The sequence below is a fragment of the Leuciscus leuciscus genome (genome assembly GCF_965113295.1).
Source record: "Leuciscus leuciscus genome assembly, chromosome: 1".
NCBI lineage: Eukaryota > Metazoa > Chordata > Actinopteri > Cypriniformes > Leuciscidae > Leuciscus > Leuciscus leuciscus.
The window spans coordinates 20,744,205-20,769,682 of record NC_138725.1 but is presented as its reverse complement, the minus strand read 5'-3'; the positions used below and the strand labels follow the sequence as shown (position 1 = coordinate 20,769,682).

General features: G+C 42.8%; 3 protein-coding genes across 5 annotated transcripts in view; 1 reads left to right on the top strand and 2 right to left on the bottom strand.

Annotated features, from left to right (window-relative positions):
- The window catches only part of LOC309501044 (collagen alpha-3(VI) chain-like), a 37,692-nt gene extending 21,769 nt beyond the window's left edge, over positions 1-15,923 (top strand). The window contains exons 4-5 of the mRNA XM_082172984.1: positions 13,681-14,274; positions 14,662-15,923. Coding sequence (XP_082029110.1) covers positions 13,681-14,274; positions 14,662-15,248 — 1,181 coding nt within the window. The 3' untranslated portion in view covers positions 15,249-15,923. The remainder of the gene's footprint in view (positions 1-13,680; positions 14,275-14,661) is intronic.
- On the bottom strand, positions 2-7,942 carry LOC309499004 (uncharacterized protein). 2 transcript variants are annotated; one of them, XM_082170021.1, is made up of 3 exons: positions 3,748-7,942; positions 1,659-3,311; positions 2-871 (listed from the first exon to the last, which is right to left on the bottom strand). In XM_082170021.1, exon 1 carries the CDS (start codon positions 7,427-7,429, stop codon positions 5,528-5,530), a length of 1,902 nt encoding a protein of 633 aa, XP_082026147.1. In that variant the 5' UTR covers positions 7,430-7,942; the 3' UTR covers positions 2-871; positions 1,659-3,311; positions 3,748-5,527. The 2 variants fall into 2 exon arrangements, with proteins under 2 accessions (XP_082026147.1, XP_082026146.1); XM_082170020.1 differs by having other exon boundaries at positions 1,659-7,942.
- Positions 15,914-25,145, bottom strand: LOC309502324 (sterile alpha motif domain-containing protein 3-like; the record flags this gene model as incomplete). Of its 2 annotated transcripts, XM_082174683.1 has the most annotated exons (5): positions 24,933-25,145; positions 20,227-22,024; positions 19,677-19,836; positions 17,166-17,245; positions 15,914-16,189 (listed from the first exon to the last, which is right to left on the bottom strand). In XM_082174683.1, exons 2-5 carry the CDS (start codon positions 20,413-20,415, stop codon positions 15,914-15,916), a joined length of 705 nt encoding a protein of 234 aa, XP_082030809.1. In that variant the 5' UTR covers positions 20,416-22,024; positions 24,933-25,145. The 2 variants fall into 2 exon arrangements, 1 of the variants encoding a protein (XP_082030809.1); XR_014207229.1 differs by lacking the exons at positions 15,914-16,189; positions 19,677-19,836; positions 20,227-22,024 and having other exon boundaries at positions 16,551-17,245.
- Between the last annotated feature and the right edge of the window lie 333 nt (positions 25,146-25,478).

Genomic DNA, 25,478 nt, shown 5'->3' with positions numbered 1-25,478 from the left:
TTAAGTTCAGCATTTTTTTTTTTTTTTTTTTTTTTTTTTTTTTGAGATGCAAACTTCCAGTTATGAGTGAAGACATGTTAATTTTACTGTGCTGCAGACAATTCACAAGTAAAAATCATAAATGTTTCCTTTGATTGGAAAGAGACCTTAAAATTAGGTGTTTTTCTTTGCAAAGCTTTTGTTAAATATTCAGTTTTTATTAGACCCCCCATTAATGCTGGTCACTTGAGTTAAAAATTTGAAATATAAAGACAGTGAAGAGAAACATCTACAGTTTCAGTAAAGGGAGTTGAGCACGTATTTAAATAACTGATTTAAATACTGTAAAGATATTCAGAGTGGTGTGCTGTAGTTTGTTTAGAGCTCCCAATGATCAAAAAGAATTCAACAGAACACTGAATTTCAAGTTTACACTAATCCTGAAGGGTCTCAAGAGCTACTGTCAGCATTGGGAATGGCCACAGCCAGTTAATATTGACAACGGGTAATTCATGCAAAACGTTCCCAGAAATAACCCAATTAACATTCCCCCACACTGATAACATGACTAGTTTTGTCACATTCACATTTTCTGTCTGCTGTGACTCCTCTGTTTTTAGTGCCTTCGTGAAAAGAGGCGTGAGATAATGGATTTTAGGTGTAACAGATTTTCAAAACCACCAACATCCATCCAACTGTCTTTCTGTCTCTCATCATCCGTTCACTAATTTATCCATAATTTCTGTACTAAATTCAAAAAAAAAAAAAAAAAAGTAGATTCACTTCAAATCGGATGCCTAAATTCTTTAAAGTATGGCAAGGTGTCACTGATTTATGTCTTTGAGACTTTAGAGATCATCAGCAGCTGATGATGGCTAACCACCCAGCGCAGCTTACCGTATTTTCCGCACTATAAGGCGCACTTAAAAGCCTTTAATTTTTTCAAAAAACGACAGTGCGCCTTATAATCCGGAGCGCCTTATATATGGATCTGGCGCCTTATATTAATGTCTGTAAAACAACCGCTGACTTAAACCTTTTGTTTATACTTTCGCCTGGCACCGGAGCGCGAGCCTCCGCTGACTGCGCGTGCCCCTCCCCAAACAGACGAGGCATTTATACTTGACGCAACTGTTTTGTTTTAGACTGAACACCAGACCATACAACTGATTTAGACGCGCAAACTGGGTGCCGGTGTGATGAGATGTACTAATATCCGTCTGCTCGGGCAGATTCGGCTCAAAGTCGTGCATCATCGGATGCGGAGGCGCGCACGCTGTCACAATGACGTCATTTTGCCGCGCGCGCGCCTCCGCATCCGAAGATGCACGACTTTGAGCCGAATCTGCCCGAGCAGACGGATATTAGTTTTTTATTACCTTCGCGCTCATGCGGACGCGTTGAGTATAAACAAGGTTTTACAGCTCAGCCACTTGTTTTTTCATATTTTTTTGCAAGTGGTAGATCTTGGTTTACATTTGGACTTTGGATGTGATCTTAGGCTTGAAAAGGTTGGTGACCACTGCATAACGCAAACCCAGTCAAACGTTTGACTGCAGTATCTTCTATTCTTTGCGCCTTATAATCCGGTGCGCCCTATATATGAAAACAGTTCTAAAATAGGCCATTCATTGAAGGTGCGCCTTATAATCCGGTGCGCCTTATACTGCGGAAAATACGGTATGTCTTGAGAGCTTAATGTCTGATACGTATGTGTGTGCTGACTGTCTTCACTGTGTAACCATATAAAAAAGAAAAAATGTTTCTCCACCATTGATACAGTGATGAACCCATATGTTTTCATCTTTGAAATGTTTGCTATGCATTTTTCACTAAATTCAAACATTAAAGACCCCGTAAATCAAAATTTAGTTTTGGAAGTAGAATAAAGTTTTGTCACTTTTACTCAATATGCACTTTCCTTTTAGCCATCAATATTTTTCTTGAAAATCAGGCCTAATGTATTGATGACTTGTCTTACTGATGTCCCTCACTTTAATATCTGCTGCAACCGATCATCAAGCAGTAGCCTAAATTTCTGAAGGGTCAGTAGCCTAAATTAATTTACACCCTTCTACACCCTTCTAACCGTCAAGATGGGTGTGGCCAGTGTGTATATAACGAGGGCTCACGACCTTATACTCTTAATTGACGGATCAGAGAGCGTTGGAGCTGCCAACTTCCCCCTCATCAGTGATTTGGCTGTCCAAGTGATTGAGGGGCTTGCTGTGGGCAGGGACGCAATCCGTGTAACCCTCGTGCTTTATGGTGCAGATCCCGAAATTCAATTCTATCTCAATAGCTATGACAACAAAGAGAGTGTCCTCGGTGCTCTCCGGGGGCTTGAGTACCCTGGCGGGACTGAGTCAAATCTGGGGGCCGCCTTGGAGGAGGTGGTAGACAGTCTGTTGGGCCAAGATGCAGGAGGCAGGGCAGCGTAAGGGGTGCCCCAGGCACTGGTGGTAATAAGTGCTGGGGAGTCCACTGATGATGTCAGTCAGGGCGAGAGGGCCCTAAAGCAGGCCAGTGTGTACACCTTTGGTATTGCTGCGGGTGATTCTGCTACTGCCCAACTGGAAGCTATTGCTACAGACAAAAGCTTTGTTCTGTCCGCTCCTGATGTCAGAACAGTGGCAAGCATGGTGACCAGATACTGCCATACATTAATGGGGTCGTCGAGCGCACCATTGTGATTCAAACAGATTTCACAGAAGGTATGTAATTACCGTATGAGAGGGATTCCATAGAGAAACTGAAGAAAAAGGAAATAATAACAGTACATTGTCATGGGCGTGGACATGTAAACAAATAATAATAATAAAAAAATGTAATATTTTTAGGTGAAAGGTTTTAGTGACCCAAAATATCTTTCTTTCTTTTTTTTTTTAAACAACATACGCATGGTGTGTTTACAAATGATCCATACAAACGTACTCGGTTACCTAATGTAACCTCGGTTCTCTCTAGAAGAGGGAACGAGTATTGCGTAAGTTGCTTACGCTATGGGGAAAGTCTTCTTTCTTCGAGATCTGAAGCCAAAAATTATCCTTAATTTTGTATTCATTGTCAACGCAGTATGGCAGCCGGCAGACCAAGGCAGGCTATATAAGCGTGCTCATTGGCTGCTCGGCGGCAACTGCTTAAGCCTATCAGTGAGCCTCGTGAAACGTGGCCTCCAATGAGGGCGCTTCGCGCCCTCCACACCCTTCTAACCGTCAAGATGGGTGTGGCCAGTGTGTATAACGAGGGCTAACAGGCTGAATATCTGGTTTTCGTAGTCTGAAGCGCAAAAGCTTGTGGCGCGACACGGCAGGTTACGCAATACTCGTTCCCTCTTCTAGAGAGAACCGAGGTTACATTAGGTAACCGAGTACGTTCTCTTACGAGAGGTTCTCTCGTATTGCGTAAGTTGCTTACGCTACGGGAACCCCTTGTCAACGCCGTGCGCGCCGAGCATCCAGCACATGAATCCCAGGGAGGCCGGGGAAAAACATTCTGCTGGAACAGGTGGCCGGTCGGAGAGACGGGCCAACACAGTACAAAGCACTTCACTCAGTGTATAAAATAGAGCGGCGCGGCCGGTCTATAAGTATATATCAGTGCAAAACAGTGGGGCCGGCAGCGCGAGCCCACACAGTACATAAGCACACATTAGGGTAAGAAAAGAGCGACATCATCGGTCTTTTACGAAGAGAATAACCCCCCGCGCAACAGAGTGGAAGACGGGCGGCCAGCAGCGCGGGCCAGCACCGGTAAACAGCGCGTAACGGGGAATGAGAAACAGAGCGGCCCAGCTGGTCTGAGTATAAAACACTTCACCCTAAGTACCATACCAGAAATATCGCCAGCATGTGAACGTAGTCTGCACATAAGCGACTGGGCAGAGCATACATGTCACTTATACTGACAGCAATTTAGCCTGTAAGGCGGGAACTTCCAGGTTATAAAACCTCACGAATGTCGATGGGGAGGCCCAGCCCGCCGCCATACAAATATCGTGGATAGAAATTCCACTGGACCAGGCCCACGAAGAGGCCATGCCTCTAGTAGAGTGGGCTCTGATACCCAGAGGGCACTGCAGGTGTTTGGAGGCATAAGCTGCTGCAATCGCGTCCACTATCCACCTGGACAGGCTCTGTTTCGAGGCGGCGAGACCCTTGGTGCGTCCGCTGAAGGAAACAAAGAGCTGCTCGGAACGCCTGAAAGCGGCGGAGCGCGTGAAGTAAACTCTCAGCGCCCTGACAGGGCATAGGAGGTTATCACTGTCCCCATTATCATGATGCTGACAGAGCCGAAAGGGAAATGATTTGTGCCCTAAAAGGGGTTCCAATCTCTTTGGGGATGTAACCGTGTCTCGGTCTGAGAATGACTTTCGAGTCGTTCGGTCCGAACTCAAGACATGCAGGGCTAACAGATAGCGCGTGCAAATCCCCCACGCGTTTTACTGAAGACAGAGCTATCAGAAAAACGGTTTTGAGCGACAGGTACTTTAAATCCACGGATTCAAGCGGTTCAAAGGGAAAAGCCTTCAGGGCCTCCAGGACCAAGGACAGATCCCAAATAGGAACCGAGGGGGGCCGCGGGGGATTCATCCGTCTAGCTCCTCTGAGGAAGCGGATAATAAGCTCGTTCCTTCCTATTGCCTGGCCGCGTGTCGTCTCAGCGAACGCTGCAATAGCCGCCACATACACTTTGAGCGTGGAAGGGGACCTGCCTTTGTCCAACAGCTCTTGTAGGAAGGAGAGCGGAGAGCACCCGTGAGACCCCACATGCACATGGATCCAAGTTCTTAGTAGCGCACCATTTAGAAAACACCGACCATTTAGACGCGTAGAGCCGTCTCGTGGAGGGAGCTCTAGACTGCGTGATCGTGTTCACGACCCCTTCTGGCAGGTCAACGGGTATCCGTTGATTACCCATGCATGCAGAGACCATCATTCTGGATGGGGATTCCAGATCGATCCACCGGCTTGAGAGAGGAGATCCTTTCTCACCGGGATCGGCCATGGGGATGAGTGCGACAGCCTCACTAGCTCTGGGTACCAGGTTTGGTTCTCCCAACACGGGGCTATAAGAAGCACTGGGTGGTGCGTTTCCCTGATCCTCGTAATGACCTGTGGTAACAGGGAGATCGGGGGAAAAGCGTACAGCGGGAGGCTGGGCCATGTCTGGGACAGCGCGTCCTCGCTTTTCGAGAAAAATTTCGGGCAGTGAGCGTTGTCTCTCGACGCAAAGAGGTCGACCTCCGCTCTGCCGAATAGGCGCCAGAGAAACTAGACTGCCTGGGGGTGCAGGGACCATTCTCCCGGGGGAATGATGTCTCTGGACAGTCTGTCTGGACCGACATTCAGGTGGCCTGGCACGTGCGCGGCTCTCAGCGAGTGGTGAGCCCACACGAGAAGGCGTTCTGTCAGCTTGCACAGGTTCCTGGATCTGACACCGCCCTGTCGGTTCACATAGGATACCACGGACATGTTGTCCGAGCGGACTAGCACATGGTGATCCTGTATGAATGGGAGGAAGCGCTTGAGCGCGTTCTCGACCGCTATCATCTCCAAACTGGTTTGCCCTCGAAAAGAGCGCCCCAACCTGAGGTGGAAGCGTCCGTCGAGATAACTTTGCGGTGTGAGATGGCTCCCATTGTCACTCCCCGCTGGTACCAGTCGGCCACTAACCAGGGCTTCAGTGCTGAAACGCAGCTCTGAGTCACTCTGATTCGAATGCCGCCGGAAGCCCAGGCTCTGTGAGGCACTCGGGCATTCAGCCAGCGTTGTAGCGGGCGCATACGTAACAGACCCAGCTGAAGCACTGCTGCAGCTGAAGCCATACAACCCAGCATCCTCTGAAATGTCTTGAGAGGTGCGGTGCTGCCCGGCTGGAAGGACGCGGCCAGGTGTCGAATGCAGCGTGCGCGCTGTGTCGACAGGCGGGCCGTCATTGCCACATTGTCCAGATCCAAACAAGAGGTTGATTGACTGGGCACTAATGAGCTCTTGGTCCAGTTGACCGTGAGCCCCAGGCTGTCCAGGTGGCTTAGAAGCACTGTTCTGTGGGCGATGAGTTCGGCCTCTGACTGTGCTAGAATTAGCCAATCGTCCAAGTAGTTCAGAATTCGCATTCCCCGACCCCTCAGGGGAGCGAGAGCCGTGTCCATGCACTTCGTAAATGTACGGGGTGCCAACGACAGGCCGAAAGGCAGGACGGTGTACTGATATACCTGACCGTCGAAGGCGAATCTCAAGAATGGCCTGTGACGGGGTATTATCTGGATCTGAAAGTACGCGTCTTTTAGATCGAGAGATATAAACCAGTCCCTCGGGCGAATTTGCGCGAGAATTTGCCTGGTTGTGAGCATTTTGAACGGTCTTCTCTTAAGAGCCTTGTTCAAACGTCTTAGATCCAAAATTGGTCTGAGAGCTTCGTCCTTCTTGGGAACGAGGAAATAACGGCTGTAAAAGCCCGACTCGCTCATAGAAGGGGAAACCGGTTCTATAGCCCCTTTGCACAGAAGTGTAGCTATTTCTGCTCGAAGTAGATGTGCTACTTCTCCATTCACTCCCGTCTCGGTACGTGCCTGAAAGCGCAGGGGGCGGCGAGCGAACTGCAGAGTATAGCCCTTTTTTACTGTGCTTAGCACCCATTCTGATGCGCCTGGAATAGCTTCCCACGCTTTTGAGTCTGAAGCCAGGGGCAGAATGGCCTCCGGGCTCTGATCACCGCGCGTCGCGGGCTCGAGAGCTCGAAACGGAGGGGTGGGCGCAGCGCGCGCGCTCTTGGTGCTTAGATACGGCGGATCGCACGCAGCGACAGCTGGCCGTTTTACACACAGTGTCCCGGTGGCTTGGACGGGGAACATATAGTGTGAGGCGCGACGCGCCAGGGCGGCGTCGGGGGCGAAATGTTCGTTAGTATGTGTGAGTGCTCGAGGGCGGGCACAGGACTTGCATTTAAAACATGACCGGTCGTGAGAGGCCGTGTGACAGAGCGGGCAGTGAGTAGGTGTGGGCACGGTGAGGTGGACACGTGACCTACTTTTAACACTCGAGCGGCTTCTGCCTGCTTTATGAGAGTGGGCTCTGTGAGAGACACGGGATTTATAGTGCTTGTGTGCAGGGGTGAACACGGAAACGTGGGCACATTCACTGCATTTGAAACACATACGGCATTTCTCTGGGTCGCCGTGAGAACGGTGGTTGCGCGCAGGCGAGCGGGTAGATATACCGGCTCGTTGACTGCGAGGTAAACATCTGCAGTAGCCGTGGCAACGGGGACTGACAGAGCGTGACGCTTTGACAGTGGTACAGCCGCAGCGGGACTTAACCGTCTTTTCTTCCCTTGTGTTTAGACGCTCATAAATACTCGAGCACCATGAGTAGGAGTGGTACGAGAGGCGGGTTCGTTTTCTGTATGTAAGAAAAACTGGCCGCGAGCTCGGAGAAGCGAACAGCATAAATTTTTATCTGCCGCGAGAGCCAGGATCGAACACGGGCCTCTAGGGCGAAAGCCTATGATTCTGCCACTGAACCACAGGGGAGAACACATTACCTTTCAGTTAGCGCGAGGATATAAGAGAGCGACCTCATGTTTGTTTGCAGGCGTGCGTGTATAAAAACAGGCTCGTTTACTGCAATAGTAATATTTCCAGCCGCCTGAACTTAAGAGGGGACTGAGAAATGTGTGAGAATTGGCGGTTTGTCCGGCCACAGCGGGACTAAAACACTCTCTCTCCTCTTTTCGCCGGTGAGTGAGGTGCGCGCGCTGAACGTTGCTCATGACCGTCCGCTCTGTTATCCCTTGTGAACAACGGCGCAATCTGCGCGGCCCAACAAGGGGGAGAGCGGGTTCGCTTTCTGTATGTAAGAAAAGCTGGGCGCGAGCTCGGAGAAGCGAACAGCATAAATTTTGAACTGCCGCGAGAGCCGGGATCGAACCATAGACTGTAAAAAATATGGACAAAGCGTCTGTGACGCTTGACGCGGAAAATCGCCTGATTTTCCAAGATGGCGCCACCCATACCCCCCATAAACGGCTTCAAACCCGTTCTTCAGAAAGTCTATGGGTGGCGCCATCTTGGAAAATCTTGGGAAATCCTAACCCCGCCCACCTTCTGACGCAGCACGCGTCACTCAGCTCGCTCTGCTACTCCGGTTATCTCTGTGTATATTTTAGGTAACGAAATATGTTATAAAACATCATACTAACTCTTTTCGGTTTCATTTAAAGAAATCTTAAACATTATAGCCACACAAATGTGGTTCAGGCAATGCGTATTGATCACTGCACATAACGTTTGCCTATTTATATATAAAAAATATATATATATAAAACACAAACCTGCCTCTTTTCGTTTTAAATATAATATAAAAATATTAAACATTTTAATATGGTCCAGGCAATTTGTGCATTTGTACTAAACAACATATGTGGCAGTAAACAACATTACAGATCATATTCGTTGTATTAAAATTTAAAATGACAAAACTCAACCCAGTCTCTTTTTGTTAAGTTTCACTTTTATCAATATTAGCCATTGATAAAAGGTACAAGAAGCTATACAAATAAAGCAAACAATTCAGTCAAACATACAAAGTCAGCGCTCGAGTCTAACCATAATGTCACAACGGTAAAGTTAAATAGCTTATAAAGTTATGAAACTTCCCCTCAGCCAAAACAATTGGCCAGGGAACAAATTATAGAAATTACAAGACCAAAAATCGCCCGTTAGATATACACAAGACGAATTATATCTCATGTTTAACCACTACAGAGACGCCAGAGTCCACGGCAAAAGTCGTCAAGCCGAGGAAAGGCTGTTCCAGGCGGGGTACATGAGCTCCGAGCGCCCGGTCATCGCTGGATCTCAAAACTGGATACAATTTTCATAAATCTTTATAAATAAACCACAGATTTGAGCTTTAAACAACTACATTCTCTCCATGGCTCCTTAGTATTATATGTCAACTGTATTAAAAAATGGCGCTTCTTATGTTGTCATTCTCCGTGGCGCTGCCTTGTCAGCTGTCAATCAAGCTGTCAATCAAAGTTAACCACGCCCTTATTGTCATACATTTTATATCTAAATACGATCTAAACTAACGAGTTAGAAAAAAATTCACAGCGCTCATGGTTGTCAGGCACTCGGAACCTATCGAATTATACAATAAAAGTCCATGGGACCAACCTGTAAAAACATGAATTTATGCTGTGAAAACGGACATTTTAACATGGGGGCTATGGACATTTGCTCCCTTTTGGGACCTTCCCCTAGCGGATTTTCGATGTATTGCAGTTTTTTGCACTTCCGGATAGGCTTCATTTTTCAGATCAGAACGTTGCCGCTTGGATCGAACACGGGTCTCTGGCGCGAAAGCCTAAGATTCCGCCACTGAGCCACAGGGGAGAATACAATAGCTTTCGGTTAGAGCGAGGATATAAGTAGCGACTGGGCTATTTGAATCATTCGTTCGTTTTGTTCTGAATTAACAAATTCTGACTCTCTGTGTTCTTTTCGGTACATTCCTTCACAATTACAAATCATACGCCGGCTCCAGAGAGACTGGAGCAAATGGACTTTTCTGACACTTATGGCATCTCAGAGATACTCCAGAAACCTGAAACCAACATTCTTCTTCCCTGTGGGGAGCTTCAAAAGGACCCACAGAGAGATAACGAAACTTTCTATGTGACATACACACACACACACACACACACACACACACACACACACACACACACACACACACACACACACACACACACACACACACACACACACACACACACACACACACACACAACATCCCTTTGTGTTTTGAATTAGGATAGAATATCCTTTAATATAAGTACAATTACATTATGCATGTGTGATTAGTTTTGCTTTATAATAGAGGTGTGGTTTTGAAATGTATTCTTTAATCAATAGTGTTTTAGTTAGAGAATGTTCACCAACGTTGCAATAATGTACATTGTTTTACACTTTTCATATTTCTGGAGCTGAACGGCTTACTCTCATATCCCTCATGACTCATTCGAGTGGGCGTTGTCTTACAAGACAAAGAAAATCTTCCCGCCCGAGATGCTCTAAGATGATTGGTCTGCGTACGCAAAGTAGGCGTACATTAAGTCTTTCCATAAGAAGACCGAGCTAGAGTTCTTCAGAGAGCACTTTTACGAACCCTCTTCGTCAGCGAGAAGATCCATATGGCTCCCTTTCAGGGAGCATTCTCCGTTTTCTCTTTTATTTCCTTTAAGTCTTGTCTTTATTTTCGTCTTTGGACTCTACCTACGTTCAATGAAGCGAACGTAGCCGGCAACTTCAACCTTAAAGAGATTTGAACCTCCCGCGGCTCGCACTCCTCTTCTTTAAGGACGTGCACGAGCACTGCGTCTGAGAGAATTCCTGGCTCCATGGCTCCTTAGGGAGTCCTCATCTCCGTTTTATTTTCTTTACTAAGTTGTATTCCCATATTTGCCTCTCCCTCCACAAAGGGAGATGAACTCTGAATCATGTTTCCGGCAACTTCACGTTCTGTGAACCTTTAAACTTCGCGCAAGTCTGCTCGCCCCAAAGACACAAGGAAACACGCCCCGCTCTAAAAAGAGCTCTTCTTCAGCAAATACAAAGAGAACCATACGCAAGTAATGATTTTTGATTTGATTGATGTGATTTCTTGTTGTTTCTCTCAAAAGGTTACTGTCTGTGATTTTGCCTAACTGTGATCTTTCTTTGATCGCACAGGTTAGTTTCACTTTCTCTCATCTCTCTCATTGTCCGATCTCTCTCTCTCTCTCTCTCTCTCTCTCTCTCTCTCTCATTTTCGTTATCCGTTTAGTCTTGTATTGTTTAACTGTATGGTATGTACATAGACATATAATCCGTGTATATTGTATAGTCCGTATATTCTGTAGTTTTGCATTTATTAAAACCATTATATCCATGACTGTTTCTGTTTAAATGCTCGTAATTACAAAGTCAATGAGATTTTTCGATCCAAGCTATATGCTTTATCTTGTTACGATTTAAGTAACCTAATTTTATAAACACAGCGAGTTGGGGGTTTTTTTCAAGGCCAGAAAAAAATACTCTTTCTTGCGTTTGTAAGAAGGATCATTTTCTTTGAGAGTTGAAGTTAATCTTACGTTAATGTTTGCTGGACAAACAGATTGTTTGATAACTAAATTAATTCCATTGAAAGTTATCCCATAACTTCGATTTGAAATAAGATTGTTGATATATGAATGAGGAATTATAATTCGTTGTGATTGGTTATTCATATATACATATCGATCTAGTTTCAGTTTCGATAAATTAATGTAACTGTAATATGCAAAATATTAATCATATTCATGATTAATTATTAAAATTCCCTATAGATCATTTGAGCTAATGTTAAAATGTACTACTAATGCCAGTGCGGTTACATAAGAGAGCGTCATCATGTCTTGTGACGGCGTTTGCTTGCAGGCGTGCGTGTATTTATAACAGGCTCGTATACTGCGATATGAACAATTCCAGTCGCCTGAACTTAAGAGGGGACTGAGAAATGTGTGAGAAATGGAGGTAGGTCCGGCCACAGCGGGACGAAAACACTCTGTTCTCCTTTTCGCCGGTGAGTGACGCGCGAGGACGGAGTAGCTTTCTTGTAACATAAAGAGAGCTCCAAGACCGTCCGCTTCTGCCATCCCTTGTGAGCGGCGCAGTTTGCGCGGCTCGAACAGAGGGAGAGGAAGCTCGCTCCGAGACCGTCCGCTTCTGCCATCCCTTGTGAGCGGCGCAGTAGCGCGGCTCGAACAAAGGGAGGGTGTCTATCTCATTCGCCTCATCCCCTGACGCGGCGCGGGCGAGAGCCGGCGGTTGAGCGGCCGGGAGGGGGGGCGGAGAGGGCGAGAGAGAAGCTCGAGGGAGAGGTTCCGGCGAGCTCCTCAGTCACATTAGTCTCCGGTGGTCTCTGCGAGCGGCGCTTCTTGCGCGGCCCGGCAGGGACAGGCGGAGCGACAGCTTGGTCGAAAACTTCAAGTCGAGCCCGCAGGGTCGACATTGAAAGTTCTTCGCACTCGGGGCAGCCGCCTGTAGAGAGTGCGGTGGCGGTGTGCTCGCGGCCCAGGCAGAGAGCGCAGATGACGTGGCGGTCTCCGTTGCTGAGCGGGGCGCGGCACGAGCCGCAGGAAAAACAAGGCATTTTGACAAAAACGCCTCGTGCTCTTTTAGAACAGTGAGAGAAAGTGTGTGTCGCTGGGCGAACACACACAGCAGTAATAAAAGGATATGTCGCCGGATAGCGTAGCAGGCACGGATGGCTGAAGGCGGCGAAGGCGGCCGGCTTCCTCAGGCGCTGTCCTAAGCTTGCTGGTCGCTGGTTTCAACGGCGGCGGCTCTCAAGATCCAGCGATGCGTAGAGCTTCGCTGAAGACTAGAAAATCAGATATTCAGCCTGTGAGCCCTCGTTATATACACACTGGCCACACCCATCTTGACGGTTAGACGGTCGTTTCACGAGGCTCACTGATAGGCTTAAAGCTGCCGTCGGCAAGTCTGGCAGATTGGGTCGATTAGCCAAAATTTTGAATGTTTACAACTCTCATGCCCCTCCCCACTACCAGCGAGCACCCTCCCATCGAGGTCGTGCTCGTCAGTGCGTCACTGTGCGTGTGTACCTGATTTTCTGTGAACGCGTCCGTCTCTTCAGCATCTATCAACACCATGGACTCGGAGGTAGGCTGCCCTGGCTAATCTATCCATAGATAGCAATAACCGAGGAATTGGAAGCTTGTTAGTAGATTTTCTCTCCGCCATCACGCTTCATGCAATCTCCAGGCGAACTTCAGGCGTGGCGTGTGCAATGTGCATGTGATATTAACGTGCGCGAGTGAGGGGGGATCTGTGGCATGTGCACGACCTGTGATTGACAGTCAGATCTCACACCCCCCTGCGCTGATTGGACCTGATGAAGCGGGAGCGCTGGATTTTTGCAAAACAAATAACACGCTCCAGGTGGAGTTAGAAGCTCGGGTTTTTTTCTAAAACCACCTTATTTATGTTGTTCTGTCGGATTATAGTGTCGATTACACTGAATATGATCAAAAAAATGTTGCCGACGGCAGCTTTAAGCAGTTGCCGCCGAGCAGCCAATGAGCACGCTTATATAGCCTGGTCTGCCGGCTGCCGCACTGCGTTGACAATGAATACAAAATTATGGATAATTTTTGGCTTCAGAACTCGAAGAAAGAAGACTTTCCCCGTAGCGTGAGCAACTTACGCAATACGAGAGAACCTCTCGTAAGAGAACTTAGAAACAGTTTGTGTGTCCTATAAGATACAATATTTAGACTAAACCAAGAGTAGCACATGCAACCCATTAACACTCCTTGTATGTTTATATTCAGGATATTAATACATTTAGGTCATAGCATTTGTATCTATTTCTATTTTAAATAAATGATCACTTTATGCTAATTGATTTCCATTATTTGTACTACTTCTAATATATGTTACATATATTGATATATTACAACTTTTACTACTTTTATATATGTTAGCTTTATGGCAAGTAAAAAAAATGGTGATAGTTATTAATACATTGTTTCTGTAAAACATCATACATTTTAAATAAATGATAGCTAACTTCTTCATAGGTTACCTGATTTTGGTTTGAATTTGCGGAAGGACTAAGTAGAATTGTTTTTTTTGTTGTTTTTTTTTAGCTTTGGCTGTTGGGAAAAGAGATATAATTTTCCTCATTGACAGTAGCATGGGTGCCACCATAATCAATGCAGTGCGAGAATTCATCAAAAGGTTTGTTGACACCATGCCAATTGGACCTGATCAGGTGCAGGTCGGAGTGGCCATGTTTTCCACCACCCCAAAGTCGGAGATCAACCTCAACTCATTTAGTTCAAAAGAATCCCTAAGCTCTGCTCTCTCAAGAATAAAACCCAAACCTTCGGTTGAAGTCAACATCGGGGCTGCCCTGGATTTTGTGAAAACCAACATGCTCAGAGCTGAGAGTGGGAGCCGCATTCAAGATCAAGTGACACAGCTTGTGGTGCTCCTGACCAGTAAAAAATCTAAAGACAGTGTTCAACAGCCAGCTGAAGCTCTTCGTCAAATGGGTGTTCTAACTTTGGCTGCAGGCTCCAGAGCTGCTGATGAGGCTGAGCTCAAGCAAATAGCTTTTGATGAAGCTTTGGTTTTCATCCTGAGGGACTTCAGGCTGTTGCTGCGCATCTCCAGAGAAATGATATCCCATCTCTCTACATTGACTGGTGTTGTTGTGACAGAGGGCCCAACTGAAACGGGTAATATTCTACAAATATTAACCCATTAACCCATTCTACACCCATTAACACTCCTTGTATGTTTATATTCAGGATATTAATACATTTAGGTCATAGCATTTGTATCTATTTCAATTTTAAATAAATGATCACTTCATGCTAATTGATTTCCATTATTTTTACTACTTGTAATATATGTTACATATATTGATATATTACAACTTTTACTACTTTTATATATGTTAGCCTTATGGCAAGTAAAAAAAATTGTGATAGTTTCTGATAGTTTCATTGTTTCTGTAAAACATCATACATTTTAAATAAATGATAGCTAACTTCTTCATAGGTTACCTGATTTTGGTTTGAATTTGCAGAAGGACTAAGTAGAATTGTTTTTTGTTTTTTTAGCTTTGGCTGTTGGGAAAAGAGATATAATTTTCCTCATTGACAGTAGCATGGGTTCCACCATAATCAATGCAGTGCGAGAATTCATCAAAAGGTTTGTTGACACCATGCCAATTGGACCTGATCAGGTGCAGGTCGGAGTGGCCATGTTTTCCACCACCCCAAAGTCGGAGATCAACCTCAACTCATTTAGTTCAAAAGAATCCCTAAGCTCTGCTCTCTCAAGAATAAAACCCAAACCTTCGGTTGAAGTCAACATCGGGGCTGCCCTGGATTTTGTGAGAACCAACATGCTCAGACCTGAGAATGGGAGCCGCATTCAAGATCAAGTGACACAGCTTGTGTTGCTCCTGACCAGTAAAAAATCTAAAGACAGTGTTCAACAGCCAGCTGAAGCTCTTCGTCGAATGGGTGTTCTAACTTTGGCTGCAGGCTCCAAAGCTGCTGATGAGGCTGAGCTCAAGCAAATAGCTTTTGATGAAGCTGTGGTTTTCATCCTGAAGGACTTCAGGCTGTTGCTGCGCAACCCCAAAGAAATGATATCCCATCTCTCTACATTGACTGGTGTTGTTGTGACAGGGCCCAACTGAAACGGGTAATATTCTACAAACATTAACCCATTAACCCATTCTACACCCATTAACACTCCTTGTATGTTTATATTCAGGATATTAATACATTTAGGTCATAGCATTTGTATCTACACTCTTAAAAGAAATGGTTCTATTTAGAACCAGAAATGGTTCTATCACCCACTTCATATATGGAACTCCAAAATGGTTCTATATAGAACCATTTAAAAGGGTTCCATAAAAAGAACCCCAAATGGTTCTTTGAATCCAAGTTAGATGGTTCTAAATAGAACCATTTAAGGGTTCTTTATTATTAAACGAGTTATTATTAAATAAGAAAATATAAACAATCCAGAAAATTCAAAAAGTTTAAATTTATTCAATTGATTCTACAAAAATATTAGTGTCATATTTAAAATTACACCTCTGTATACTTCTGTATTAGACAGCAAATTTCACATTTACATTTAAGATGTTTAATTACATTTAACCATTTACATTTAACCATTTAGTTTGAATTATTTCATTTAAGCATTTTCACTTTGCAATAAACATACATAAGCTTGTTTATGTACATATACAGTACTTCACTTTTACATGTCTCTCTGAAATGAGGAAAAACAAATCATTTTTGATATTTGACAATGCAGATAAAATCAATACATGAACAATTAAAACATCTATTAAATGGCACTACAATGTATTGGTGTTCTTGTGTCATGCTCTTGTCTTAGTTTAAGCATATATTTTTGAATAAAAGTCATTGTGTGCTTAATGTCAACCGGGTATTGCACATTGAAAAGAAAATAGACTGCAAACAGGCATTCCACAGCCTGTGTCATGTCGATGTCTGCCTCTCTTACGATGTTCACATTGTCCATTATAATGCTGACGCTTTCAGCCTTGAAGGGATCAGGAGAGCCGTTAAACACAATGGTTGGTGTAGGACCTTTGGGTTCCTGTAAAACAAACATTTCACCTTTTAAGTGCTTTTCACCAATTAACAGAAGTCATCAAATAGACTTAAAATTACCCCATAATTTACTCACCAACAAGCCAAACAATGTGTATGACTTTCTTCAGTTTAACACAATCTGAGATTTACATTTACATTTACATTTATTCATTTAGCTGACGCTTTTAATCCAAAGCGACTTACAATTGCTATATATGTCAGAGGTCGCACGCCTCTGGAGCAACTAGGGGTTAAGTGTCTTGCTCAGGGACACATTGGTGTCTCACAGTGGATTCGAACCCGGGTCTCTCACACCAAAGGCATGTGTCTTATCCATTGCGCCACCACCACCAGATATATTTAATAATAAAAAGCTTTGTAATGTGTTTGAATGTCAACATTAATGATGACTGAAGAACATTCAACATGCTACCACGTCAGCTCCACTTTGATTACTTTGAATCTCATTGGTTCTTTCGTTCTTGTAACTGAATCGTTCATGACACAACACAGATATGACAGCTAAGCACGTGACACACAAGAACCAACAAGCCTCATAATTATTAATGTGGAGCTGATGTGCCACCCCATTGGATGTTATTCCTTTATCTATACATAGTCTAATTATAGCAACCTATCTTGGCAAATTTAATCTTTTTATCTCACTAACGTACCATTTGTACGTACCATTTTGCTTTAGAAGACAAGTATTAACCCCTGGAGTTGTACAGATTTCTTTTATGATTTAAATTGGGGTGCTATTCAATAACATTACAAAGCAGTGTAAACAGTACAAAGCTTATGACTAAGGAAGAGTGAGTAAATTATAGGGTACATGTAATAATTTTTTTTTTTTAATTGTTACAAATTTGCCATAAGGGTGAGTAAACTGACTAATATTTTTATATTTGCATGAACAGTTCCTTTAATTCAAGTCAAGTGCATCAAATGTTAATGAAACTACAGAAGACTATACTTACACTATCTACACAGTAGAGGAAGCTGGCGTTTTCTTTAAAAAGTGCTGGCAATAAAATGAGTGCAGCATTCCTAACGAGACCTACAAACAGATACAAATTATTGTATATTAGGTACAGAAATCAATTAAAGGGATAGTTTACCCAAAAATGAAAATTCTGTCATCATTAACTCACTCTTGTCATTTTAAACCTATATGGCTTTCCTTCTTCAGCATAACACAAAAAAATATATTTTGAAGAATGTTGGTAACCGAACAATGCTGGTACCCATTCACTTCTATTATATGGACACCAAACCAATGCAGGTCAATGGGCACCATCGTTGTTTGGTTACCATCCTTCTTCAAAATATCTTTTCTGTGTTCTGAAGAAGGAAGTCATAAAGATTTGAAATGACAAGAGGTGAGTAAATGATGACAATTTTTATTTTGGGGTAAACTATTCCTTTAATATTTGCATTATTTTAATACATGTTTTCACTCATACAATTTATAGTAGCTACAACCTTTACATTGACACTAGAGATGCACCGATTAGAGATGCACCGATTGATCGGCTGGTGACCGGAATTGGCCGATTTTCACGTGATCGGCCATGACCGGCCGGTCAGTCTGACATATGCCGATTTTATGCCGGTCAAATGCACTCGGGCGCCGCATGATTAACATCGAGCAACATCAGCATCACACGTGCACACGGAACGCACATTTAGGAACCTCAATTACGGCCGTTTCACACCGCAAATGTCAGCGGCGCGTGAGCAGTGCGTTTTTTTTCCGGCGTGCATGTTAATCAATGAGTGCATTCACACCGGCAGCAGGAGCAACGCGTGAGCGTCAAGCAGGAGCGTCGCATGAGCAGCAGTGAAGTGGGTTTCGGCGCGGGTCTATTTTTGCAGCGCTGCTCACGCTAAATTAAAGTGAAAGCACACTTTTGATGGACAAACTAAAAATTATTTCATACAAAAAGTGCTCAAAATGCACAGAATAAGTATGTCTAGTGTGTTTTAACAAGAACTGGAGTATGTCAGAAAAGAAAACGAAGACGAAGATTTACCCATTTAAACTTGTTTTCATTATTCAGTTTTGGTTGCAAGTATGGTTATGATTATAACAAAGAAATAAAGTAAACTATCCAGAAATTATAGAAATATAGAAATATCTTTATACTGCAAGGCTATATATATCGGAAATCGGAATCGGCCTAAAAAATTGTAATCGGTGCATCTCTAGCACCGATTACAATTTTCTTAGCCGATTCCGATTTCCGATTTTTCATTGAGTTTGACCTGCCGATACTGATTTTAGCCGATTCCGATTTCATTTTTTCTAACCACTTTACAGCACACTCAAATATTTATTTTCTATCTTTTCTTTAATAGAACATTTTGCATAGAACATAGATATTTTTTTTAACAGATAAGCACTATAAAATAGAACTATATAAATTACTCCTGGTGTGGGAAATACACAGCATATCCTTGCAGTATAAAGATATTTCTATATTTCTATAATTTCTGGCTAGTTTACTTTATTTTTTATAATCATAACCATACTTGCAACCAAAACTGAATAATGAAAACAAGTTAAATGGGTAAATCTTCAACAAATATTTTTGAGTCTTCGTTTTCTTTTCTGACATAGCCTACTGGAGTTCTAAAACACACTAGACATTCTTATTCTGTGCATTTTGAGCACTTTTTGTATGACATCATTTTTAGTTTGTCCATCAAAAGTGTGCTTTAACTTTAATTGAGCGTGAGCAGCAGCAAAAATAGACCCGTGCCGAAACCCGCGCTTCACTGCTGCTCACGTGACGCTCCTGCTGGCAAAAAAAAAAAAAAAAAAAAAAACGCGCTGCTCACGCGCCGCTGACATTTGCGGTGTGAAACGGCCGTAATTCACGAGGTTTCCTACATGTGCGCTCCATGTGCACGTGTGATGCTGGTGTTTCGCGATGTTAATCATGCGGCGCCCGAGTGCATTTGACCGGCATAAAATCGGCATATGTCAGACTTATGACATCGATCACGTGAAAATCGGCCAATTCCGGTCACCAGCCGATCAATCGGTGCATCTCTAATTGACACTGCAAACAATGAATCAGTTTCACTTTCAGAATCACTTTAAGCATGCAGACGCAGTTAAGACAATTTGATATTTCACTTAATACACAATAAAACAATATACAATAAGATTCGTCAACAACGTGTACTTCTAAAAGTAGGGTGAGTCACAAATTCGTGAGTACAGATTGCAAAAACTGAAGGCACGGTTTACAAATCTGAGAGCGTGGATTAGAAACCCGTGGGTACGGTCTATTAATCCGTGGGCACGATTTGTTAAACCGAGGGAACAGTTTGAGAATTTGTGAGTACGGTTTATAAACTGAGCGGACAGATTGCAAAACCGTCGCCATGGAATTTTTTTTTTTTTTTTCTCACACAGTTGACTTCCTGGGCTCCGTATGGAACAGATAGGTTGGATGGGGAAAAATATATGGTGTTGTTACCTTCTGTGATTTCCTCTGCTGGTCCAATGAGATTGGCATAGAGTTTTTTTTTACTTCCTTCTTTTGCACTCCTGATGATGTTTGGGGCCATTTCATTCAGAGATGTTTCCATGTTCTTTGCCAAGTCTGTTCCAAACCTCATTGTCATTTCATGCAGCATCTTAAATACAAACCAGTACAATTACTTCAGGTGCTTATATCCAAATTACACACTTTCAGCCAAACAAGTTCCTTAAAGTCAACATGAACTGGAGGTTGCAACTGACTACCATATAGTGATGTTTTTTCGAGACAATAATTTTAATAAGTTCAATAAGAAAAATAGTGGGTGTGATAAAGTAATGAAAAATACTTCATATTTGGCAGACGCTTTTATCTAAATGAACTTGCATTGCGTTCAATCTATACATTTATCAGTATGTGTTCCTTGGGATACCCTTTTGTATTGCTAACACATTGCTCTACCAAATGAGCTATAGGAATTCACAGAAATATAATTACACTGATTTTTCTTATCTGCCTGGCACAAAATGTAACAATGTTTACTCACAAGCTGTGGCACTCCAAGAAAAGGAAACTGCTCCATTACTTCAGCTGCAGGCCTGTCCATAAGCTGTACTCTTTTGAAAAGAGTGCGCTTCATCCGGTTCTTGACCTCAGAGTAACTGGGATTGCTTTTACGCAACTCCAGGGTGATGGCATTAATGTGTTCCCGGAAACTCGTTTCATCCTCACCCATTACTTCCAGGTCCAATACAATCTGAGGTTGGAAGACAGTATTGTGCAGTACGTAAATATGAATCAAAGTCACAGAATAAAATATTTAAGATTGAAACATCAATCTTAAAAACTGATGTATCACTTAAGGAACACTAAACCAAATACCTCCTGTGAACAAGCAGAATCTTTATATGCCATTATATCCAATGGTTCTCTTCTACATTTTGCACTCTGAAATAATTGTCAACATGTGTTACATGTTAAAGGGATAGTTCACTTTGAAATAAATTTTTGGTATGTTTTAGCTTACCTCAAGGGCATCCAAGATGTAGATGTCTTTTTTTCCACAGTAGTTTCAATTTTGATATTTTTAGGTCAAACCGTTCTTGTCTGTCAGTCATATAATGCAGGTCGATGGTCACCACCTCAAAGAGCATGCACAGAGTCCAAATTAAAACAATTCCCCGTCGTCCAAATTAAACAATTCCCCATCGTAAGTACACATTGATGGCCTAAGACACAAAATGAGCGGTTTGTGTGAGAAAACGAACAGTATTTATATCGTTTTTACCTCTTATACGCAGCCATGTCGAAGTGATCTGATCTGACGTGTACGCAGACTGGTGCATAGATATAGACACTAGATGTCGCCTTAAAGACATTCGTTCCAATGAACTGCCGTAGACAAGGCGACATCTAGTGTATATCTCTATGCACCAGTCTGCGTTTTGTTTTAATTTGGACTCTGTGCATGCTCTTTGAGACAGTGACCATCGACCTGCATTATATGACTGACAGACAAGAACGGTTTGACCTAAAAATATCAAAATTGAAACTACTGCGGAAAAAAAGACACCTACATCTTGGATGCCCTTGAGGTAAGCTAAAACATACCAAAATTTAATTTCAAAGTGAACTATCCCTTTAAGACAAATTTAATCGGCCTTCGACATCAAATTTATTGAACTGAACTTGCCTCTTGTTGTTGAGTAAGTCCCTCAGAATCTGTTTGTCCAGCACACTTCCTTTTAATCCCATACTTCTCCTTCATTTGCAGGACGATCGATGAGCTAACCAAGGGAATCCTTTCTTTTTAAAATTTTTTTCTAAGGCATTCCAACAAGGTATCCTGTAGACACATGTATACTTTCTTTTAAAATTGATTTTTTTTCTGTGTGAGATTTTTTTATGAGCAATGATCTCAATATTTTCACAATATTAAAAGAACTGCAATATATCCATACATAACCAGAGGAGCTGCCATCCTTCAGAAATGGAAAGCGGGTGATCAAACTCCCCAGAACATCTCCATACATTTTATGATTTGGGTACCTAAGAAATATAATCCAATATATTATTTCAGTACCCAACAACCAACAAGTTTAACATAAAATACAGTTAACTGTTATAAAATACAATGAAATACAATACTGTACCAGGTGTGCTTAGTGATGCTGTCAAACAACACTTGAATCAGTAATGCACGGATGTGAGACTTGTCCTTCTTCTTAAAGCCGGGATCCTTCCTCTGCAAAGCTGCTTGCAATTCAGGGGGAAAGACAGGCAGGTTGTATACTGCTGGCCAAGGTTGGGCAACAAATGAGCCCTCATTCTCACAGGGTTCTTGTCTGTAAATATAAATACAATATTTAAGTCTTTTATACAGGATTTTATTTTACTTGCCACAATACAGTTTGTTTAAACTTCAAAACAATGATACATACTGAGTACAAGATATTTGAGGCACTTCAGTTTCCAGGCTGTTTGAAGAAATATAAAAATATAAATTAGGATAAGGATTTTAAGCTTGGTTAGCATTCGTTTGTTTTATATTTAACAACAATGTTTAATATTTAACAACACAGACTTACTTTTTTTAACTTACTAAGCTCCTTCATAAATGTCACCTGTTGTTTCATTACAGGAAAAAGTCTTTCCACAATCCTTTCTGTGAGACCCAGCAGAGTCTCCCCATCAATTTGCTGCTCTGTAAAAAAATACCAAATATTTCATATTCTAAAGAAGAAATAAATAAGAGAGAGACATGCCACAGAAGTACAATATATTTACCTAGAAGACTGCACTCTGTGGTATAATGTAATATACTTAGTATCATCATGCACATATGTGTCAAGAGGATGAAATTCTTTCTCCTCCCCTGGCTGCACCAGAATCCACTCCTTCTGGTCCTCCAATTTGAAAGCATGGTAATGTCTTTCAAATGTTACTGGTATCCACAGCTTGCCAAAGATCATCCAAGCACCCCTGAACCGCAAAATCTTCACAATCTTCATAAAGATTGGGATGTCCTCCTCCACAAGATCTATAATTAAGTTGTCTCCCACACAGTATTTCACGTTGTTGGTCATAAGAGAGCTACACACACCAAGTCTCTCGTCACCCTGAACATCCTCTGCCTCACTTTTTCCAATCACACCTTTCTGTATCTCCAGTGGTAATGCTCGAAAAGGTACTACACGTTCACCCTCCGTGTAGTTGTCCTGACGCAGGGAATCCAGCGAAGTCAGTTCCCAGCACTGCCTTAACTGGTGCCTCTTGGCAAGAGTGTAGCTGAGATTCTTGAAGTTACACGTGTTGTGAGCTAATCGCTTGAAGTATTGGTGCTTTCCCTCGAATCTCATGCACCACAGCTGTTTCAGTGGCCCAAACTTTAATATCAGTTGTGGATAATGAATGAGAAAGTGTAGTTTCGGAGTGAAAGTCTCAGGGAATACAGACTGGAAGGAGGACAGGAATTCGCCTATCTGAAGGCTTAGAAAAGGGATGCTTTTCCTTTGTATGGTGGGGGACAAAATCACATCTCCTATATCCCTACACTTCAGGTAAATGTCCCAGTGCACCTCACCTTCTGGAATGTAATGTCCAATGAGAAATGGCAAAATCCTGAAGAGGCACCAGACCTGAGCAGCAGACCCTGAGAGTGTGTTTTTGGACGTGTGTTTCTGGACGTTTCTGAGGGAGGTTAGCCCGTTCATTCCTCCCTATCTTAAATGCATCCAATTCAGCATTTATCTGACTTAATGAGACAATGTGCAAAAAATGTAATGCCTGGATAACTCTGGTAATCACAAGAGGCACCACACCCTCCAGAAAATCGTGCATTAAGTCAGGGGGAACGTTTTTTGTCACATCAAAGTAGTTCAGCTCAGTGAAAGGGCACTCACTGACCACACCATATGTCTGTTTGGATATTCCAGTACTTTCCCTGAGTGCTTGCAGATGGTACTGATGTACCTGAGAAGATCGGATTATTACATCATCTTCGTTAACGTGAGACCTTAGATCTTTATAGGTGATCATACAAAAGCGACAGATCCGTCCACTGCTAAAGCAGCAGGTGAAACCTGCCAGGCTGTGAGCAGACAAGTTGTCAGCTGAAATAGTGGCAAGAGCGCATTTCAAATTGATGTTCTGACCATTTACACTGACCTGCAGTCCTTCAGTGTACAACAGTTTCAGGTCATTAATCAGGGGCAGCAAGATGTCGCTGTATGAATACTTCTTTATAAATTGATTTCTTACAAGTAAGCACAAATGTATATGCCTCAATTGTGATTTGCAGTTAGATTCAAGATTGCCAATCATAAAATAGAAAGCTGCTAATTTGTGAACTGATCTTTTAGACCCCAAGGGGTTTACCACTTCATATTCATCAGTGTACAGATGTAATCTTACAATATTAGGATCTCCAAAAAAGGGGCTCTCATGAAAGAATTCTCCATCTGTGTAACTGCTTAAAAAATCTGTACTTGGGGCTTGTTCACAGGTTCTTCGATATGATTCAAATATGTCATGTTTCTCCAACTGAGTCTTCAGAACATCAATGATAGGCACATACTGAAATGTGTCCTCCTTCCCCTGGCTATTGGTTCCAAGAATGTGTTTAACTGGCTCCACTAAATGTAGATGTTCTTTGCAATATTTGAAAAGTTGATAATCTGACTGAACATAGGCAAACACACTTTCAATAAGTGTCTGATTATTTAGCAAGTTATCCAAGTCTTCCTGGTCCTCTAGTCTAAATCCAGATTTGGTCAAGTGGAATTTTATGATTTCAAAATAATTTTGTTGGAAAAATTTCAAGATGAACTCCAAGCTGGAAACAATGGTATCCTGAGTTGTTTTAGGAAGTAAATGTTTTTCTTGAAGATTTAATATAAAGAGGGCTACATGCTGTCTCAGTCCCAATAACACAGTTTCTAAATCAATTCCAGGCAAAGAATGTTGGTTGTTCTCTAGCAGATCATCTTCAGGAAGCTCCTCTTCACTTTCATTGTCGTCTTCAACTACAGTAGCCTTTTCAAATAGGGGATGTTGCAAAGCTTGTCTGTGCTTTCGATAGATATGGTTTCTGTAACTTGCAACAGTTTTATATCTTCTAAAACATCCCTCAATGTCACAGGTAACACTAAAATCTGCTTGGTGGTTATGTTGCACTTGCAGGTGAGTTAGAAACTTTGTGAGTTGAAACTTCACAACATCACAAAATGAACATTGATACATTTTCATTTGTACCTCTGAAACTTTCTTTTGCATCAATGAGGTTTATAGTTTGAAGCCAGTGGCATGTGTCATCTACTGACCATTTATCAACCATGGTTATCTGGGGATAAAAGAAAACAGAGCATAAATAACACTTCACAAACCAACTATGCATTAAACACACCTAAACATGTTTTGGCTTTAGAACATTTGAATGCTAAATTAAACCATGTGCTATCATCACTTTAATCCAGCGCATGCGTCAAAGTAAACATAGACGAACGCTGCATTGCAAAGTGTGCACACGCACAGTTTTCAATGCAGACCGGCCGGAAGTTCTCAACTGTAGCAGTGTCCACTTTCCTGCTGAGTTTAGCTCCAGCCCTTATAAAACACACCTGAACAAGCTAATCATGATCTTCGTCTGTTCTGGGTTGGAGCTAAAAACTGCACGAAAATAGCTGATCCAGGCAGCGCCAGCGCGTTCTCGTCTCCCTCCTTCATTTTACAGTCGAATGGTGGCTAGAACGGCTCCAGGTTCAAAGGTCAATACGGAATGGATTAATCTGCGTTATTTTT